The following is a 22,955-nucleotide window of genomic DNA, read 5'->3' as shown; positions in this document are numbered from 1 at the left end:
ATATCCCACCTGTGTATTGAGAACATCTCCCACTGATAACCTCAGGAGATATTCCCAATGCATGCATGTGGGATATTTGTGGGGCGCACTCAGTAGGGTGCAGATGTGATCTCCTTTAATTGGGACAAGGTTGAAGGAGACTGGATCTCTGCTAATAAAACCCATTCCAACCAGATCAGTTTCAATCAATGCAAAGTCCATTTGAACAGCCTTTATGGCCTTGCATGGAAAATACCTCCGTACTTTGTGCTTTATTTCATGGGGAGATATTCCCAATGCAAGGCTATAAAAGGTGTTTGAACAGGCACCGACTGAATCCAGTTTCTGCCCACCATAAAGGTAGGACCTATCATGTATGAAATGTACGGTGCTAAATGGTGTTGGTAGTGTTAAAACATATTTTGCTGGCAGGTGATCCAGACTCAAGTTGAAGGTTTTCAACCGACTCAGTTCATAAAGTCTGGCTAATTATGGAATTCGGTTTTGGGTAGGGCAAGCCCGTGCTCACACCATTCCAAACGTCTCTTATAACCTTGCATTTCCCCAAGAAATAAAACACAAAGTATGGAGATATTTCCAATGCAATACTGTAAAGGTTATTCGAAAAACCAAGCCAGACTCCGGATTGTAAGCTTGGGATTGAATTCCAGAGTTCGATATACTGCAATTTTTTTATGCACTTATTTACTATGGAAGATTCCAGTAATTACGTAGGGTGGTGAATATTAATGAAATTTGCAACCAGTCTTGGTAATATTAGATACTGTGTTGATGAATAAATCATGTTCAAACTTAAAGGGGATGTTGTAACTTACATCTAAAAAACTCTTCATCGTACCAACTATCAATACAATCAAATGATGCAACCAACCAATAATTACAGTTACAAAAAAGGAAAACATCTTTATATACAGATCATTTACATGCAAGATCGTGTGAAAAGCAGGGCAGATCCATCCACTCCACGAAGAACCAGAAGCCTAGAGTCCACATAAGTTCCACAAATAATCCTCGACAAATCAAACATTTCTGGTGGTACCTGCATGCGGACCTCTTTAAGCACTGTTTTTGCAACGTCAACTTTCTGCAACGATGAGTCGTCAAGATGCATTGTCACCTCCACCTCGCCTGAGGTAAACTTGGCTACTGGAAGGCTTGATGGCAGTTCCTTCATGGAGCTTGCCCTCCACTTTCTGCTAGACAATTTCTTTGTAACGGATTCTGGGCTTGATGTGTATTTCCCTCTGGCCTTCTCTTCCATTAGGTATTGGCGCCTCCCAGCTGTTAATCTAACTGAAGAGCTAACCTGCAATTTCCCACTCATCCCAGTTTTTTTGTGCGGCCAGTTAGAGCCAACCATAACCACGAATCCAACATCAGAAGTGAATGAAAGGGCGGTATTCATTTTTGATGTCCGTGTGACTGTAAGGTGTACATCACCAATAAGGACTCTTGCGGATGGCTGACGAAGGGTTAGACCTATGTGCCTTCCTGTACAGTACAACAGGCGCCATCTTCCTGGTAGCAACTCCAACCAGTTCTGCATTTCAAGAGATGATTTTTAGAATCAGGATCATTCGCCAAAGAGTAGCATCACTGATCAAGAGAAAGGGATAGCAAGATGATATAGCATGAATTTATATCCATGGTCTCAACCCTGCATTAGATGGAGCACCTCAACATCCAAAGACCAGACTATTTTGACAACAGTCAATTAATTGTACTTTTAGATGGTCATTCATATGCCAATATGTACAACAATTCACCAAAAAATTTCAACAAACCAAGAGATGTCCGATCCATATGCCAATTAACCAAAGCAAGGTAAGTTTTTCTTTACTTTTTTTATCAATTTGTATGCATGCACTATTATATCCCAGGACCCAAAAAAATGTGAATGTACTGAAGAAATGGACCTAAATATTAGCAATTACCTTAGGCTTTGGGTGAGGATTCAACATTTCCATCAATTCAATGAAATGAGAGAGCCTGCTACGCTGAGAAGATAAAAATATACCATCAGAAATTCTTGTGAAAATCCATTAAAAATAGGAAACCAAAGGGTCCCCAGTTTGGTTTGGTAATTTTGGGTAACTTCATAGCTTCCACCAAATAAACTGCTAAAAACAGGATCAAATCCCTTTCTGGTTTCCAGCCCAGTCCTGTTTTTAAGATATTACTTTTACATTGATAACAATAATAATAAATGGTTTTATTAAACAACATTTTTTGTTAAACAACAATATATTTATTGATTGCCTTGAAAAAAAAAAAAAAAACTGCCCAGGCTATACAGCAAGGCCAATACAAACCAGCCACAAGCCGAACAAACAAACATAAAAATTATTGAAGGATATTATAGAGCCCCAGGACCAGCCAGGCATTCCCCCAATACACCCTTGATTCATTACACCAGATCTTGCGAAGCTGTCAGCTAAGGAATTAGCTGATCTAGGAATCCACCTGAATGAGCAATTCAAGCGACTCCTCAAGACCTTAGCCTCCCTTACCAAAGCTATAAATCTCCAAGGGGATTCTGCCTCTGAGTTTATCGCAGAAATAACAACGTGGCAATCACCTTGAGCAATCACATTTATCCATCTTTGTTGTGCCAAAAACTTTAAGCCTTAATCAGTGACCACCTCAGCTTCCAAAGTGTTGCCAAAGCCTGCAGCACCTGAGTAGCTTAACAAAATGGACCCCCTTTCATCCCTTGGTGAAAGGGATAATGTCCATCCTCTAACAGGGTCATCCAACCTTACACCATTAAACTCTTCACACACTAGCACCTAATATGCCACCCTCATTTTGATCAACTCAATTAGAAACTCCACATTGAGTTCCTTATTTTCAAACAACTAGCATTTCCACCCCCCCCCCCAAAAAAAAAAAAACACAACACTGCTACCTTCATGGTATGCCATATCATCTTCAGTCTTTTAGTTTTACGATCCACAATTTGTTGAGAGAACAACTCTGTGGAGTTCAACTTCTTCCAAATAAAGCCAAGAAATTATTCCAAGTTCAGCTACCACAATTTTTTTCACTTTGAAGTCTATCACACATGTTGGTGATTTGGATGATGACCTCCCGACAAAAAACCTTAAACTACCAGAAGAGCAAGGAGCCCACACTCTCTCCTCATTCCCCAAAAAAGGAAGGAAAATAGGGTTTAAATTCTGCATCAAATCCAAGGATTCAGCCTCTTCACTCACTAGTAAACCTCTCCTCAAACCCATGTTCCAAGAGATATGACCATGAGATGATGAAATAAGGCTACAATGTCAGCAATGGACTTAACCTATCTTTCTAGCCTTGCAGATGTAATAAGATTTTATAGATAGAAAATAATTTGCTAATCAATTTCTTTAGAGAACTTTTAACAACCTAGGAATGTCAAACATGGTGATGGTTTGTGTGTTTGGCTCCCCAAAAGGACTCCACATGTCTGTCTCTCCATGCTAAAAAAGGACTTTTACCCAATTAATGCCTCGACCATCCAGGGCCTTAAGAGTGGTATAATAGGAGAAATTAAAGCTTAGAAGTGCTAACCATTTTCTGAAGTAAACCCTTTTAAAGTGGTTATGCATACAGCCTTCCCTCTCTCTAAGTAGGGAGGACGCATGCATAGTTGTCAAGGTGATGCCTAGCGAGGCATGTAGGCACTTTTTGGGGCTCGCCTTGCCCAAACCCCGTATGAATTATATAAAACCTCATCAAAGTTTCACATGTTTCTTATATTTTTATATTTTAAGCATATAATATTAAGATGGGCATGATACACTATATCATTCTTTTTTACTTCTTTTCAGAAAATAACATTTTTTATTAATTTCTTATTTTATTAGGGCTCTGCTAGATATTCGAAGATCTAAACCAGTTTGATAGATATTCTTGTCAGGGTTTGAGTGATAAAAATTTTATGTACTTGAAGAATCAAGGAAAATCAACAAGGGGTCCACCCCCTCTAGAACAAAAAGTAGGGGCAAACTAGAACAAAAAACAGGGGCTCTGCCCCCTTCTTTTTCTTTTTTTGTAACAAAAAGGGGTCTCTGCCCCTTCTTCTATTGCTTTTTTTTAACAAAAACAGAGGCTCTTGGAACAAAAAACAGGGGCTCCACCCCTTCTTCTCCATCATTTTTGAGAAAAGGTAATGTAATTTTTATTGATAGAAAAACTAGTACAAAGCCCCCCCCCCCCCCCCAAACCCAACCAAACACCTTAGATGGGGAAACAGCCCAAACATAACAAAATTACAGATGCCAAAGGTAACGTAATTTTCTTTCATATTTTTTTCTTAGACAAGAACATGGTCTCTAATCCTTCTTTTACTTCTGTTTGTATGACAAAAATAGAGGCTCATCCCCTTGTTGTCCTATATTTTCTGAGACATTAAGTGACGCCTAAGCAACTAAGCGCTCCCTTGTAGCCTAGGTTTGCCTTGGTGCCTTGAAAACTATGGACACATGGCACTTGAAAAGAGGGAACCTCCCTCTCTCTATTTGGGATGGATGCCACATAACCCCCTTAAAGGAAGTGGATGGTTACCTACCTACCTCACCTCTAATAGCCCCCCCCCCTAAATGCATTTCCACACCTAATACTACGCTGGTTGTCCAAAGTAGACTAAAAATAGAGAGAAAAGAGAGGAACCCTGATCTCCTGAAAGAAAAAAATTATGCAAGCACCCTAAGAGAATCACATCATGCCTTAAATTGGGAATGTCTCCCATACTTGTGTCTTAAATTCATGGGGAGATATAGCTGGATGACATGCTCTTAGTGTGCCTGCAGGATTTTTGCTTGCAATTAATCCCATCTTAAAGGAGATTGAGACAAGGAAAAGAGAAAGGGTGACGCAGCCCATGAGCAAGGTTTGAAATTTCACAATGTATCAGTCCGCATCGGCTGATATGAAATCTCTAAAAAGACAGGTGAAAAGGGCTTTCTTTTTTCAATCCAGAAGAGATGTTCATAGGAAAAAAAATAAGAGCTACAAGATAAACCCCAGATAGTGTAGAATCAAAATATATCATACTATCTATTTGCTGTAGAGTGGTAGCATATCACATTGATACTTTGATCCTTGATATGATGCCCATTCGGAGTATCATATCAAGGTCTGATTAGGAGACCTTTAATAGGTTTAACTGACATGGAATCGTGGACAATGTTGTGCACAGATTTTTCTAAGTTTTTTATGCCAACAGTTTATTTGGGAAAAATGTCAATAGGTGGATACAGAGCTGACATGGACAATGTGATCGAACACATGGCTAAATCCAGAGGATATCCAATCTAATGGAGGGTTTGGATTCATCACATCATCCCTCAACATGGTAGAGATAATGCTAGGTCACTACAGAAGGTCTCTACATGGTCTGATTAGGTGACCATTTTCCTATTACAAGTAACATAATTTTGCAACCAGGGCATACACACTGTCTGATAACAAATATCTGATCAATCAAAATTAAGATTATGTTAGGGTCCAGCCCACTAACGGCCCACATACCAACCGGGTTATTCCACCGCATAGTTGTCAAGGCAAAGCCTAGGTGACAAGGCACCCTTTGAGGCTCGGCTCGCCTAATCGCCAAGCAGTGTTGTACTATGTATTGTAAAATACTTTTTTTATTCTTTATTTTTTGACATTATAATTATAAAATAGGCACTATTAAACTAAAATATTCATTTTGTGTGTTTATATACTAATCTGTTTTTATTATTTTCTTATTTGTTAGGATTTAATCAATACAAACATCGCTAAATGCTGTATTGAACCCTCAAAGACTTTAAAACCTGAACAAATAAGGAAGAACTTAAAATTTTGTCTAATCAACACATTTTCTATACTTTAACATGAACTTTATACTTTTCTTATGAAAATTATGAATAATTATTAAGGAAATATGGCTATGGTACTTAGGAAACTACCCTAGGATCTATGTTTTCCATATAAAAAAATCCATCGCCTAGGCGACTAGGCGACAAGGTGCCCCCCCTAATGCCCAGCGTCGCCTTGGCGCCTTGAAAACTATGCTCCACCGACCCAGATCACTCACCAGCTCATCATAGTTCACGTCTATTTTAGAAGGCCCCGTCAGCAGGCCTGAGCTGCCAAGACCATTGGAGGATATTTTCTGAGACTGAGTAACTAAATTGACAGAGCCCATTAGAGGGAATATTCTTGTAACCACCGAATGATTGGAATGATTTGCTTTTGCCTTGTTTTTGTCATTTCTGGGTCCATCTATATAACAGACCTAGCCTGAGAATCAATGGACAGCATCTTCCATACAAATTCTCACTTCTTCCTCGTCTTAAAACATTCTGGAGGTTGTGCCACCCTCGAAAAGGCACCTGAGGTAGGTAGAACCTACCAGATTACCCATGCAGAAAAGATAGAATTGGTGCTTCTACATTTTTGTAGGTAGATAAGAAAACATGGAACAACTGGAACAACGGAAGCATCTAAACGGAATTGTTGCCATCCTCCAGTGATAATGATTTTGTTCATAGCTAGTGAAAGTTAGGAACAACACTTTCAGCCTTTAGTTTGCAATAGGATTCTTTATTACATGGGTTTTATCATGTATGGGGATTAGAAGAGAAAAGAAAGTTATTAGCAGCTTGGTAAAAACAACCTCAGTGGAAAAAGGTTTAACTGCATCTTACAGATATATCAGTTGCCCTAAGAAATATAAATTTATGCTAATCCTAGACTAATCCAAGGCCTCAGAAACTTGACTCAAGGAATTCATTGTTCTCTATGTCCTCTTTCAAAGTGATACAATAGGATGGCTTTTGAACCACAAAATAATAAGGTTTTCTGCAGGTTACGTGGGATAATGGAGGTACTTCTAGTATATGGCATGAGTTGGGGCTTAAAGGAGAAAGACAAATATGTTATTCTGTATGGGAAAAATAAATGAAATATGACAACCAAAGACAAACTGAGGCTGTAAAATTTCAAAATACCTGACGTCGGACATAAATGTATTCCTCTGCAATTCGAACAGCAGTTGAACCTAGACCCCACCTAACCATATCCATAGATGCATCTACACGCCATCTTGGTCCACACAGGAACGGGTGCCTCAGGGCATCTAAACAACTGCACAGTAATTGAAAAGGCAATTATGGCTTATATTATCTTTGCTATACATGTAAACTTGCATGCAGCATATGTACAGTATGTTGATTCAATTATTATGGTCAACAAATTTGATCCCATAAATAACAAGGAACTTACTGCTCATTTTTTTTATCAGAAACAGTACGAACTTACTGCCCTACAGCATGCCCACAGACATGTCAACCAGAGGAAAAGGCTTTATCTCTTAATGTTTATTATGTTAATACATTCTCTATCAGGATCTTCTCCGCATTAAATTTTCTGATCTTATGTTTTATGCCTTTAACTATTTGTTTGCATGGAACTTTTTACCTTCAACATTAACAGAGCAGACTTAATAAAAATCTTAAAGCTTCTGCCCCCAATGATCTGGTTAGCCTTTTTGAACAAAGTTTCTTTATCTCTAAGGACTAGAAAGGGAAAGATGCGATGGAGATGCACTAAGGCTGCCATTCTTTGGACAACATGGGAAGAAATAAACAGTAGTGTTTTAAAGAAGAGACGCATACAGCTGAAGGCTTGATTGAAAACATGGAAGTCAGTGTAGCAAATTTTGGTAAAAACAACAGCTCTTTTTTTAACATTATTCAACATAATAAGAGCCTGGCAGCACATTGCAAACTCTTCCATGCCAAAACCTCGAATAGCTAGCCCATGTCTCCTTCCACCACTGATAGTGTTAAATTGAAATTTGATGGGTACATCTTGGGCAACCCTGCAGGAATTGGGGGGTGTTTTCAGAAATCCTGAATGAGTGGTCCTGACAACGTACTCGGGTCCTATAGGCCAGGGCAACTCAATTAAGGCAGTAGGCTAGTGGAAGGATTGAAGCTTGGGAAAAGGTTAAAATACACCAATCCGATAGTGGAAGGTGATGCTCACACAACCATTGGATGGCTGAAGAAAAACAGTAAAGGCCCTTAGTGTTATAAACTTATAAACACACTGAGAGAAGCAATTTGCTTAGCAAGGGAATTGAGAGCCATATTCAGCTGGATAAGTAGAACAGAAAATGGCATTGCTGGTGCATTGGCAAGACAAGGGGCTCACAGGGATCACGTATTTTGGGAGACCACTAGTGGGGAACAGGATAATGGTATACCCTAATTAAAGGAAAGATAGTGGGGTGGGGAGTTTTGTCCTCCATTATATCTGTGAAAATTTTTCAGTGTTCCTATATGAAACCTAAAGGTGGCTATAATCAGGTTAGGCAGTGAAAGCTCAACAAGACATACACACAATCACTAGTAAGAATGATATCACATGACAGATGGTCCTGAAAGGACAAGGAAAAGAAGAATCTTGGTTCAGGTGTAAGAAAACAATCTAATCATCTAATAGAACATATGATCTTAGGCTGTAAACAGAAAAGCTCATTTGCTAGGAGCACCATTGTATTTAGACAAATAACAAAATGTGAGACTAAATTGTCCACATAACATCAAAGCTAAATTGTTTAATGATAATTTAATTATACGATAAGAAACAGGTGAAAGTGCAAAACACACACACAGAATGGACCTTATTCTCTCAGAAGGTTTTGTTGCAAGCAACAAGGATAGAAGGTTCCAACCTGCTCCCGAGTTCCTATCAAGTATCTTCAAGAAAGAAAGAGAATCAACAGATCTTCATTAGAGAAAAGGAAAAGAAATAGCATCAGATTGGAAACTACTCATTCCACAAACAGATATTAACCTGTAATCCAGGATTTCCAGATGGAAAGTTGTTACAGAGAATTGGCAATAAAAATTCACGCAAGCATGCTGGATTGTTTCCCTGCATTTAAAGATAAGAAGGAACATAGCAAAAACAGAAGTTGAAATGAAGTCAATCATAAAATCTGTTTTTTGTTGATAGCACTCAAGTTGATAAAGCTTAAGTTTCAGCATTCAAATAAAGGAAAACTAGAGAATCTATAAACATTTACCATGTCATGGACAACACTGTAGATTCAGAATTTAAGATGATGGTTTATTGACAGGGTTCACAGTTGATGATGGTATGAAGCTTTTGATGGATTTGTTGATGGCATAAAGTTACCGAAGTTAACTTACAAGTAGGGGTGGCAATTTATGGCCCAATACATCTAACCCACCCATGTCATGTAGCAGGTTGAAAACAGGTTGATTCCCACACTGGATCAATTTAAATGGATTAAGTTATTCCGGGTGTCAAACTTTATGGATTAGATTTGTAGAAGATCCCCCACTTTCTGTTCCAGGTAAGTCTCTGTTAGATCCTATCTTGCTCACTGCTGGAGTCTCTAAAGATAAACCTCTCTCTCCCTAGATCTCTGAATGAGATATCATCTCACTCTCTTCCAGAGCGTCTCTCTCTCTCTAGAAAGATGGATGTAGATATAAAAATGGGATATCATCTTGCTTGCTTTCATATTCTCTCTCTAGAAAGATGGTTGAAGCCCTCAACTTTCTTGGACAGCCAATATTGTAGCACACCGCTCAAAAAGCCATCAGAAAGGTTTATGCTGGCCCCAGTCATTTAGTGGCTCTGACATGTGGCAATATTAGAATGTCATAATTAGCTTTAGTCACTTATAGATACCACCCCAAATAAGATCAGAAAAGTGGATGGTCAAAGCATGGCACAAGGGTTCCTGACTATAAGGGAGGTTTGGAGGGAGAGAAACAAGAGGATTTTTGAAGGGAGAAATGAAAAGCTTGGAAGAAGTTGGGATGGCAATCTCTTCTTTATCTGTTGGCTGGGTGGTACTCCCAGAATTTGAGGGACTAAAGAAAGAAGATTTGGGTTCTGACTTTTGGCATACTCTGAATGTTTATGTTCTTCTGTTCGGGTGACTCTGGTCACCTGTGTTAGAAGTATCTTTTATTTTCAAAAAGAAGAGGTTTCTGACTTTAAGGAATCAAGCAGGTCAGCTTTGGGTTGATAGATTGATGGTCGTTACATCCTCCTGATATTTGGATTGGGTTGGGTTGCCATTGGACCATATATGTGCTAAACAAAATTGGCCACAAATGGGTGTGGGTGGTAGTGTGCGGGTTGCTCTTCAACCCACACCTAACCCAATCCAACCCCACCCAATTGCAACAACCTCTACTTGAGCTAGCCTCGTGCCTATATTTAGACTAGGATTCATTCAAATTAAATGAATGAGGTCGAGGACAAAAGAAACCAAACAAATTTAAAAAAAAAAAAAAGGCAAAAAAATGCATCCATTTAATGTACTCCAGTTATTTTTGAATTCTCAGCCCTAATTGAACTTCAGTGCAGGAGAAAGACATGGATGAAAAAGAGGTTGCCAACAGGACCTTAAAACAATTTAAATGAACACCACTTAGAAAATTAGTTTTCTATATCCATCTTGATAAATAGATTCTCATTTCTAACAAGCTTTAACAAAAGTTCACCTCATCTCTTCAATGGGAAATAAGAAAAACAAAACAAAAAAGAAAAAGCAAACTCTTGCTGAACTTGGAAAACCTTATTCTCGGCTAGTCACCATGTAAATGAGTTCAAGAGATGTCCAATGTCACAATTTTACTTGGTTTACTTATTTCCATTATAACTAAGTTTTGATAGCCATTGAAAGATCCAGCATGAAAGCAATCCTACTGTTGCATCAGTTAAAGTTTTCAATATGAAATCAAGTAGTTTTCAGAAAGAAAGAAAAAAAAAAAGGAAGATTCAATTTATGATGTACCTTATTGAGGAAAGATTTGAACTTCATGAAGATTAAAGGATCCATGAGCTCCCGCAAAACCATTTTTGCCATTATAAACCCAACACATCTTGACAATACATAAGAAAATCAAATGAACAAATCTTATGAACATCTGAAACCTAACTAATATAAAATATGCTACATCTCATTGTTAAGCATCCTACCTCATGTCAAAAGCAATCATCATTTTCCGCCTGTTAAAGTTACTATCTAATGTACTATTGTCCGGACTGCCATCATAGAAATCTGCAGCATTTCCAAGAATTCCTACCTGATAAAAGACATGGTTAAAATGTAGTTGCCAACAAGAAGGCCATAAACAGAAACAAAAACAGATCAAATAGAAAGAAAAAAATAATAATAAATCTGTATGTTATGTTTATGTCTCCACTGGGGACTGCCACCAACCCTTTAACAAGGCATTCAAATGTCACTCCCATCCTTTAAAGTGATCCCAACAGGATGAGAAAAGTAAATGAGTAGGTTAGTAATGTACTAATGTGAACCTTACATGGCCTTTTCAGCTAAGAAAAAATTTTAGGGGCAAATGTAAAAACAGCCAAACAAATTCAAATTTACAAGTACTTGGCTACATCAGTTCTCCCTACAAAGATTTTGGTGAGCTTGAGTACCAGGCAACATATCAAAATTTGTATTCAAGGTTAGGAGGTAAATTGATTGGACACAAATCCATATTGGAATCTTGTTGCTATGTGGTAGCTACATGCCTTCATGTCACTATCTTTCTAAGTAGAAATTTTAGACAAATGATCCTCTGTTAAACTCAACTCAATTAATCCCCATTCCAACATACAGTGTCAACTACATGAATCCTGTCAGAAAGTAGACTAATATGATTTGACCATGTCATAGAAATCAACACCACCCATAAAAAGTGATTTGGTGCATGTCAAAGAAGCTAGAAGGACTAGGGGTAGACCAAAAAAGATATGGGTAGAACTAAGAGATTATTTAAGCACCAATAAATAGAATGGAAAGGCAAAACAGGACTACATAACCAACTCCCACATAGTTGGGATAAAGCTTGGATGATGATGAACTACATGAATCCTGTTCTGCCATTCAACTCTATGAAGAGCCTCAGAAAGTTCTCAATTATGTCCAACAGTGTAGGGAAAAAGTATTTCCAGATATATTTATCAAGAAATTCAAGAAAGGTCAAGAATAATCAATGCATTTTATTTTCAAGGGGAAATTCAGGACATAGAAAAGAATGGGGCATTGAGTAATGCAAAGAATCTGCTTTAATACAAATGGCTTGGATTTAAAATTTCAGCTTTTCCAGGAAATAAAAATTCTGTACCACTGCAGGTCTACAGGTTTCAAAGTTATCAGCAAAGCATCAAATTATTTTATCTTGTTGGAACAGTTGTTTTTTTTTCTTCTCCTACTTTCACCTACCCTTTTGTTTGAGCATGTGTACTTAAAGATTGAGTAAAGACTCGCAGTGGAATTTTAATGGATAGGGCTCTCCCAATGTTAAGTAGAAATGAAAGGAGCAAAGTGAATTAACGGTGATTCTCCTGCCTCAACCATCTAGCTTTATGGTGTAGTTTATCTTTATCATTCAGGGTTGATATTAACCACTTATTCTTTATCTATGACAAGTGTCAAGATCAGCTAGAAGGGCTATCCTATGTTGAATGTTTCCTCTCATTATGTCTGAAATCTCAATTCCATTCAGAAAACAGGGGAAAAAATAGGCATTATATTGAAACATGGCAAAAGGTTGTCAAGCTTATGAGTTTGCTGACATTTAGAGCCCTTTTATGGAGAAGAACTAAGCTTTTGTGTTTCTCTTTAGGTGGTATTCTAGACTTCTAGTAAATGCACACCATTTATTAAATATTAGATAGATAATCATGCAAGTCTTTTACAGTTGTGATGGCTTCCTCCTGACGTCAAAATCATTGAATATGAAATTTGTTTATTGGGAACCAGATAGAAAAAATATCTTGATTGGGTGTTTAGAAAGGAATTTCTAAAGTTTTTCCTAAGTTCAGCAGAGGCATAAAGTTTAAGTTAGATAGTGTGGCTGAAAACAAATTGGCCTCAGTTGCCGAATCATATGTGGTGGAAGGCAATAGAATAATCCAGAATCCCTCTTTCAGAAGAAGTTTTATGATTGGAAGATTGAGACGGTGGCTGAGCTCCTAACTTACTTCAGAATAATCTCCCAAACCTGCTTTCTCAAGATGTAAGATGTTGGAAGTGGAATCAGTCAGGTGACTTTACTGTTAAATCCTTTTATAAAGGTCTAATTGATGAACCTTGTTTCTACTGTTGCTACAGTCGTCTGAACCGGTAAGGAGAAGAAGAAAGAGAAGGAGAAGGAGAAGAAGAAGAAGAAGAAGAAGATGAAAGAACTGTCGAACCTGATAGCTAAACCCTATCAGTCGACCTCTTAATAGTGATTAGGCTCTAATTAAATGTACAATGACTAAACTGCCCCTACTTAAGTATGGGACAGAGAACCTCTAATAAGACTGCCACATAAGCTCATAACTTAACCAAGGTGAGTTGACTAATCTACCCTTATTCGGCTAACTCTAACACTCCCCCTCAAGCTGGAGAATAAATGTCATATAATCCCAGCTTGTTACATATATAGTTTACTCTCCCTGAGCTTAAGGCTTTTGTAAACAAATCTGTCCACTGGTCACCTAAGCTTACATGTTCTGTGCTTATCTCTCCAGTAAGAACCTTCTCCCTCACAAAGTGGCAATCAATCTCTATGTGCTTTGTTCTCTCATGAAAAACAGGGTTGGATGAGATATGGAGCGCAGCTTGATTGTCACAGTACAACTTCATAGGTTTATCCATGTGGAACCCGATTTCTTGTAGGAGATTCCTCAACAACACTAATTCACATGTAGTGTGTGCCATGGCTCTGTACTCGGCTTCAGCACTGCTTCTAGCCACAACCGTCTGCTTTTTACTCTTCCACGTCACAAGATTTCCTCCAAGAAATGTGCAGTAACCTATAGTAGATCTTCTATCAGACACAGACCCTGCCCAATCTGCATCTTGTACCCAACTACTTCAAGTTTTCCTCCTGGTTTATACAATAGCCCATGGCCCGGAGCTCCCTTCAAATATATTACAATTCTAAGAATTGCATCCCAGTGAGATATACAAGGGTTCTGCATAAATTAGCTCACCACACTGACTGCAAAGGAGATGTCTAGTCTCGTGATAGTCAAACAGTTCAGCTTCCCCACTAGTCGTCTATACCTTCTAGGATCATCAAATATTTCCCCTGTATCACTGCTCAACTTAACATTTGGTTCCATAGGAGTCTCAGTTGGTTTTGCACCTAACAGTCATGTTTCGTCCAATAGATCGAGAACATATTTTCCTTGGCACAAGTTTACACCTTGTCTTGATCTAGCAACTTCTATACCAAAGAAATACTTCAATGTTCCAAGGTCTTTTGTTTGAAAATGATTTTGCAAAAAGACCTTGAGTTTGTCGATCCCCAACTTGTCACTGCCAATTATGACAATATCATCCACATAGACCACTAATAAAATCTTTCCAGCTTCTGAGTCATAGTTAAACACTAAGTGATCAATCTGGCATTGTTTCATTCCAAAATTCTTCACCACTTCACTAAACTTCTCGAACCAAGCACGAGGCGATTGTTTCAACCCATAAATTGCCTTTTTCAGTCTGCACACCTTACCAGCCTCCCCCTGAGCAACAAACCCAAGTGGTTACTCCATATATACCTCCTCTATAAGGTCACCATGAAGAAAGGCATTTTTCATGTCAAGTTGAAATAAGGGCCAATCATACATAATTGCCAAGGAAATTAACACACGAACAGAGCTAATCTTAGCCACTGGAGAGAAGGTCTCCATATAGTCCACTCCATACAACTGTGAATACCCTTTGGCAACAAGTATGGCTTTCAGACGCTCCACACTGCCATCTGGCAAGTATTTAACAGTATACACCCATTTACAACCCACAACATACTTACTAGGAGGAAGAGTAGTGAGCTCCCACGTGTGAGTATGCTGAAGAGCAGAGAGTTCCTCCTCCATTGCATGCCTCCACCCAGGTGAACTAAGAGCCTCTTGGACATTGTTAGGTATGGAAATAGATGAAAATAGTGAAACAAACTGGCGATGTGAGGCGAAAAGGCGAGATACTGAAACAAAATTGGAAATGGGATGGAGAGTAGAACTACGTTTACCTTTCCGTAAGGCAATGGGTAGGTCAAGTCCTGAGGGTTCAGCAATAGGAGCAACGATAGGATCCGCGGACAAGGTAGAAGCTGGAGGAGGGGCCGGCGTCGTTCGACATGTATACACTTGCCGAATTGGTAGTCGTTCAGTAGGGATCTGCACTGGATGAGGTGACGAGTCAACTCCAACAGGAACACCCGGAACGGGATCACTGACCGTAAGAGGAAGAGGAAATAAAGGTGGAGACGAAGATGCTTCAGTTCCTGAGAAGAAGGGAACAGACTCAAAAAATGTGACATCAGGACAGACATAGCACTTCCAACTAATGGGACTGTAACACTTGTACCCTTTTTTGAGTCCGAGAGTAGCCAAGAAAGACACACTTAATGGAGCGTGCATCCAACTTTTCTATTCTAAGACTCAGATTGTGAACAAAGCACACACAAAGATACGAAGTGTTAATGGAAAGGGAGACAAGGTGGGGAACAAGATAGAGAAGGGAGACCGACCATGAAGAATAAAGGAGGGCATCCGATTAATGAGGAAATACGCAGTAAGTACAGCATCACTCCAAAACCGTTTAGGAACACTCATATGATGAAGAATAGACTGAGATGTTTCAAGGAGATGACGGTTCTTCCGTTCAACCACCCCATTTTGTTGAGGAGTGGATGCACATGAAGTTTGATGAATGATGTCATGCTGTTCTAAATACTATTGAAAGGAAGTTAGAAAATATTCACGACCATCATCTGAACGAAGAACTTTGATGGGAACACCAAATTGTGTATGTATTTCAGCATGGAATTTTTGAAAAATGGAAAATAATTCACTCATTTCTTTCATTAAATAAATCCATGTCATTCTTGAACAATCATCAATAAAAGTGACAAAATACTTGTAACCATTATAAGACTCTATTTTGATCGGGCCCCAAACATCTGAATGAACCAAAGCAAAATGACTCAACATACGACTTTCAACTCTAGGATTGAAGGAAACACAACGATGTTTCCCAAACTGACACGACTCACACTATAACATTGACAAATGACTCAAAGACAGAACTAGTATCTTGAGTGCCTTGAGAGAAGGATGTCCCAGTCGATAATGCCACTGTAGAGGAGTGAGTGAAGTCTGAAGTGCAACTGACGATCCACCACCGTCAAGATAATACAATCCACCAGCTTCATGCCCCCCACCAATCTTCTTCCCCGTCCTGAGATCCTGAAAAACACAAGAGGAAGGGAAAAAAGTAACAGAACATTTAAGAGTCTTGGTTAATTTACTAACAGACATAAGATTGAATGGAAACTTAGGGGCATATAGAACAGATGATAAAGAAAGAGAAACCATGTCAACATTGTCAACACCACAGATGGGAGAGGAGGAACCATTGGCAAGGGTAACAGTTTGAGATGTGGAAGTTTCAGAGAGAGAAGAGAACACACCTGGAGTCCCAATCATGTGATTAGAGGCTCCAGAGTCAATAATCCAAGGAGAGGTTTTAGATGACAGGCAAGCTATACCTGAGTGGACAAGAGTAGCAGTAGTGTGCTGTGAAGTGGACTGAAGGAACCGCTCATACTCATCATGCGGTACACTCACATCTCCCTTCCAGAAACAGATGTAGATGTGGAAGGAGTTAGGTCTACCTGTTGATTATCACTGACATCAACCCCACCAGCAACAGCATGATTGGCTCATTTAGAGGGAGGGCGGCCATGAAGATCATAACAGAAATTTACAGAATGTCCTTCCCTACCACAGTGGGTACACTTCCTTGTAGAGCTGCCTTTATCTTTGTCACGGCCTCCCCCTGAGTCACGACCACCACCATGGCCAAATATGGAACCACCACGACCTCCTCGGGAGGCATGTCCTCCCCCTTTCGTACCACGTCCACCTCCTCTGGCTGTCATAAAAGGTAATCTATCAGACTGTGTGGGATTCTTTGTCTGTCCCAAAGAAATCCTACGAAGCCAAGCAAACATTTCCTCAAGTGTAGGAAGGGTAGAGCCCCCCAATATTTGGGCCCTAACTAGTTCATACTCTGATTTCAACCCCACTAAGAACCTTGTGACATCTAGTTGTTCCCTCTGTTGTTCCTGAACCTTAACATCTGGAGTGAGAGGATGATAGACATTGAGTTCATTTCTGAGGTTCTTCATACTGGCATAGTACTCTTCTAGGGTTTTATTTCCTTGTTGCAGACCAAAGTACTCCTGATAGAGCTGATATACCCTTGTAGTATTATCTTGCCCAGAATACAGCTTCTTGGCATGTTCTCATATGTCCTTAGCTGTATCTAAGAACATGAAGTTGGCACTTATTTTGGGTTCCATACTGTTCCATAGCCATGTCATGATTTGGGCATCCTCCTGTTCCCAATCATCAAACCCTGGAGAGTCAGCCGGTGGTTTATCTTCTTTCACATGCTTCACTTTTCTCTTTGCCTTGAGAAAAACTTCCACCGACTTGGCCCATGGAACATAGTTCTCACCATTCAGTTTAATTGATGTCATCTGTACACCTAGATAGTCAGAGGAAACCACCACACTAGGTTTCTGATCACTACAGCCATCTCCCATTGCTGCCATGATACTCTTTCAATGCTGCCTCTAATCTGAATTCCTAATCACCAACTAAGTGCTGCTGTCAAGAGTTTGATGTTCCAGAACCTACAGCAGTCCCTAAACACAATGATAGATACACACGCCTTTGTTCTTATCCACACCACTACTGATTTCACAAAAAAAACACAAACTACACCGACATTAATTCAGCACTTACTAACCACATGCAAGCTCTCTTACAACTACTCAACAGAGTTTGTGCATCACAAGCACCACCACACAGTCATAGCTGTCACACACAATACAAACCTGCTTTAACGCTTTTAAGAGGGCACCACAAGACCAACAAAAACTCAACTAGTACCATTGCATTACACCTTGCACCATTCGGCCACCTACAGTAGCAGCCCTTACACCATTTGGTCACTGTAAACACAGCATGTTCTTGGAATTTTTCCAAGAACCAGGGCAACAACCAACCTAGTTCTCTAGGTTCTGATCAGTCTTCTCAAGTTCTTGAAGATTTTCAACCCAAAAATACCAACAGCACACAGAGGAGAGATAACCAACCTTCGTTTGAGAGCTTCAGCCAACCATTCACTGCTGAAGTTGTTTTCTTAGGAAATGAGGTTCTGTGCACCAGAAAAAAGAAGAGCTGTGATGTTTCAGGCCTGGGACGAACCACTTTTCTCCATTGACAGCCCAGAGAAGAAAATGAGAGAACTGAAGCACGAACTGAAACAGGTCACGAACCAGTAAGGAGAATAAGAAAGAGAAGGAGAAGAAGAAGAAGAAGATGAAAGAACTGTCGAACCTGATAGCTAAACCCTATCGGTTGACCTCTTAATAGTGATTAGGCTCTAATTAAATGTACAAGGGCTAAACTGCCCCTACTTAAGTATGGGACAGAGAGCCTCTAATAAGACTGCCACATAAGCTCATAACTTAACCAAGGTGAGTTGATTAATCTACCCTTATTCGGCTAACTCTAACAAACCTCAAAAGCAGTTCCCAAACAAGGCAATCTGGAGATCTGCGGCCTCTTCTAAAGTCAAGTTTTTTGGTTGGGTGGTAGCATCATAGAAAGAGGTTTCAACATTTCAGACCTATGGTGCTCCTTATGCAACCAGGAAACAGAGACCTCAAACCACCCTTTTTTGGCATTGCAACTTCAGTGCAGCAGTGTGGAATCATTTCTTGAAGGCTGATAATCTAAATTGGTGCTTCCCAGGTACTGTAAATGCACTCCTGGAAGAGTGATGGCAAATTCCCAAAATGACTAAAGAAGGGAAATTGTGCTGGTCATCTATTCAACCAGCAATCATGTAGGCTTTATGATTCAAAAGAAACAACAGAATATTTGATAAGAAATCCACAACTGAAGCAGAGGTGATAAATTTGGCAGTTGCAACAGTTAGGAACTGGTTGGCTGTTCATAACATCTTTTCTACTTTTTTGAATGTAGACTTTTTTCTGAGGTCCTTCACAGCTTTTCATTGTACAGGGGACCATATACTTTGATTAATACAATATACTTTCCCCTTTCTCGAAAAAAGAAAACATATTTTGATTGGGGTTATTATAAGATATATTAGGAAAGTTTTTATAATTTATTCCTACTCCACAGTCTCAATCCAGCATCTGACTTTTGCTTCTAAAGAAAGATGCATATGGAAACATTTTTAACTAATATTTGAATATTAACCTCTGAATAAGATAAGAAACTGTGCTGCAAAAAATGGGGGAAATAAGTTCTCAGCTTAGCATGAATGAAGAAAACAATCAGAACTTACTTTTATATGTCTATCCAATGGGCTTATATGCACATTCTCTAGCCTTAGTTCAGTATGAGCAAGTCCATGGCTATGCAAGTAGTTTACCTGAGGGAGATGAACAACAGAAACACCATGATTCCAATTCTATATGGCTGAATTACAATGCATGCACAGAAAAAATCTACAAATTTGCAACTAGATAATAAAAATTAAAAAAAAAAATACATACTCCAATCAAGAGATCCCTCATTAAAAAACGAATAAGCCGCAACTTTCGAGAAATAGTAGGTCCTCCAACTGTGTCATCCCCAACCTTTCTTACATACTCCTCATCCAATGCCAAAGTAGCTTCTAAGGTTGGAAGCCAATCTGATAATTGGAGCCAATGCTTTAGAGAATAACTACCATGATACTGCAAACAAAGGAAAGGAATGTCTAATTATATGAGGCATCAACCCAATCTTCAGTTTGTTTTCTAAGTGAGTAGAATTCAGCAAGAAATGCTAACATTCTCATTGGAGGGGACAGAGAATCCATCTTCCTTTCCCTATTCTATTGGCACATCAGGAAGCTAATTTATCTCACCAAAAGATCTGGTATCATAATGTGGATTATACAATGAAAGACAACATCCATTAGCCTACAATCGTCCAACCATTCCTAGCCTTTAGAGGTTTGCATATACAAATGGGAGACGGGGAGCCACATTCCTATGAAAATACATAGTACTTACTAACACCCATTACTTTAAACAATTCTATGTGAGACCTACCCCGTGAACGAGTGTGAATGAGATATGATTAGTATCTCTCGATTGAGAAATATAGCCATGAACTTGCATTGAGTACGAATGATACATAATTCTGCGACGAGCTAATTTCTTCAGTACCTGTAAGACAGTTCATCAAATAGAAGTAAAATAATATTTCCAACCACAAGCAATAAAAATAATATAATTAGTGGTTCATTTACCTCTATGGCCCGCCTCCCTCTTCGCTGAGCTTGAGGAGAAGTAAGTTGTCGAAGCACGACTTGTGTTTTATACAAGGGGCTGCAATTACCGAATTCTCAATCTCTAAGTTTTAATTGTTTAAAGGGACTTCTTGTTCGTATTATACCAGATCAGCGGAAAGGTAACACTAACCTGTGAGAATCCATTACTGATGCTTCAAATACTAATTCGTCTGCCTGTCAACTCTCAAATCAAATAGAATTACAAAAGCCATGTCTCTAGCAATCCCCTTAACACATAAACACATAAAATTCTACGTACCCTTCCACCAAGCCCGATGCTGACGCGATCGCAGACAGAAAAATCCGACATCCTGAATTTCATAACAGGCCCCAATTCTTCTTTCAAAGAGCTGTGTCCAACGGTTGGATTATTCCCCTTCTGTTCTGATGGAGACATGGCTCTTCCCGCCGAACACCTCATTCTCCGAAAAGGTCTCGCAGGAAAATTGGTCATTCTTCGGATTAAATGTTCACGAAAGGGCATGATTAGTCTTGTCGACGAATTTTCGCTTGCATGCAATAATTCGATACTCCCCGGTCCCGAATTGAACCCAACTCCACAGAACGCCATTGGTTAAAGCTCTGAACATTCAAAAGTATCCATCGAATATTATGCAACTCCGTCTCCATCGGTGATTAAGAAAATACCAATAAAACAAAAAAGAATAACAACAACGATAATAAACGATAGAAATCGTTTGACAAAAGGAATTTTTAAATTTCAATTACAGTCAGAATTACAGGAGGGAAAAACGAAAAAGAAATAGAAGATCTGGCTGGAGAAAACTTACGGGGAGTGGAGAAGCTCGTTTAGAATGTGACGAGGAAAACAGATTGAAAAAGAAGAACTAAAGAGAATGGAAGAGGAAATGAAGCGAAGGAGGCGTATATATAGAAAGAGAGCGTGTGAGATTTGCGTGGGAGAACACGCATGAGGTATTTCTCCATGGGCTCTCCGCATGGTCGCGTCAGCTCTGCAAATATCTCCCCCCTCCCGAGAATTTTCTCCATGTCAAGACGGTCATGTTCATCCTCGTCCACCAATTCTTCCCAACCCAAACAAAAAAACAAAAAACAAATAAAACGAAGGGCAATAGGTCATTACTCGTATCGGAGACTGATCTGGGCACATCCAAATATCCAATGTTTGATGAACCAGGCATTAGATCAGAATTTACAAACCACAGTTTGTTGGTAAACCTGACATGGGTATTTTCGGAATTTTCGGAAGCACGTTTAGCCTCGATGTCAATCGTGTGACCAGGACTAAGAATATATTAGGAAAATTTTTCAACCACTTTATTGGCAGGCTTCCCATGGTCCGGCGTTTGGACGAGGCTGATGCTTTCGTTAGAGACAGAGTTCGGCTTCGGTCATAGCAACGTCCGTTCGAACCGCCTTTACAGTGAATATCTCTCCCCACGTGTATTTTATTTTAAGAGAATGACTGATCAGCCAAGTCCCAACTTAAAAGCCATAAATTCTTGGCCCAACTTAAATTCATGTGCATGACGTGGTTTATAGGAGGGCTACGGATTCTGGGACTCTAATTTAAGAATTTTGCATTCATGTGCATGATGTGGTTTATAGGAGGGCTACGGATTATGGGACTCTAATTTAAGAATTTTGCATTGAGTTGCAATGTATTCCTCCCTTTATTTTATGGAAAGATATTCCTAATGCAAGATTACAAGAGGTTATTGCCTGTTAGGATAATTTGAACACTGGCTTGTTCGAATCGAAGCCGATTTCCTTTGATTGAGCCACTTTGGATGTTGTTTTTTAGCTGTGTTTGGATAAGCTTCTGCTCTTTTAAAGTACAAAAACATTGAATTTGAACGGTTCTTTTTTTTTGGCGTTACCATGTGCTTTTGCAATTTGGTAATGATTTGTTTTCAAAACAATTGTTTAAACTAACATGTTTAGTTATAATATGTTGATTTACTAGGCATGATATCATAAAATTTAGGGAGAATGACAGTTCAGCCTATTATCAGAATTCTTATCCCCATCATACAATTGGGGTAGGTGTCAGCTCAGAATTAATGCCAATGTTCAATCTACCATCGGAATTCTTAACCCCATCATACAGTTGGGATAGGTGTCAACTCAGAATTAATGCCAATACACGAGCAAGTATTGATATTTAAGATGGAGGTATTTGACATTTTAAATTATCCTAGATCTGTCATAAAATTCATGATTCTGCAGTGAAGTGCAATGTACCATTCTGTAAATATTAATTTTATTATCATCAAACCTAGAGAAAAAAACCGTTGACATAAATTGGTATAGCATAAGCTAACCTACGGGCTATTTCATTTTATTGCCTACGTATATATGGATATTCTATAACCATCTAGTAATTCTTATGTCATCCTAGCTCACCTTTCCAATTATAAGGCAAAGAGGGATGATTCAAGATGTTTTATATGTATAATGCATCACTAAAAATCAAGAGATGATTGATGTTCGATTAAGAGCTTCCCTTAATCCCTATAAAATGGCATGTCGTTCTGCTTCAATTGCACTTTGAGAT

At 39.1% G+C, this 22,955-nt stretch overlaps 1 protein-coding gene across 2 annotated transcripts; it reads right to left on the bottom strand.

The window, feature by feature from the left end:
* Window positions 1-747: 747 nt before the first annotated feature.
* Window positions 748-21,739, bottom strand: ORG1 (OBP3-responsive protein 1). 2 transcript variants are annotated; one of them, XM_088961210.1, is made up of 14 exons: window positions 21,208-21,739; window positions 20,676-20,998; window positions 20,547-20,590; window positions 20,375-20,453; window positions 20,175-20,291; window positions 19,632-19,814; window positions 19,421-19,507; window positions 11,002-11,108; window positions 10,817-10,904; window positions 8,833-8,913; window positions 8,659-8,735; window positions 6,981-7,116; window positions 1,935-1,997; window positions 748-1,540 (listed from the first exon to the last, which is right to left on the bottom strand). In XM_088961210.1, exons 2-14 carry the CDS (start codon window positions 20,985-20,987, stop codon window positions 920-922), a joined length of 1,995 nt encoding a protein of 664 aa, XP_088817336.1. In that variant the 5' UTR covers window positions 20,988-20,998; window positions 21,208-21,739; the 3' UTR covers window positions 748-919. The 2 variants fall into 2 exon arrangements, with proteins under 2 accessions (XP_088817336.1, XP_088817337.1); XM_088961211.1 differs by lacking the exon at window positions 1,935-1,997.
* Window positions 21,740-22,955: the final 1,216 nt, after the last annotated feature.

Source organism: Nelumbo lutea, chromosome 1 (assembly GCF_056320005.1).
Source record: "Nelumbo lutea isolate HS-2025 chromosome 1, American lotus-T2T, whole genome shotgun sequence".
Taxonomy (NCBI): domain Eukaryota; kingdom Viridiplantae; phylum Streptophyta; class Magnoliopsida; order Proteales; family Nelumbonaceae; genus Nelumbo; species Nelumbo lutea.
The sequence above is the reverse complement of the archived record's forward strand: the minus strand, read 5'-3'. Positions and strand labels throughout refer to the sequence as shown.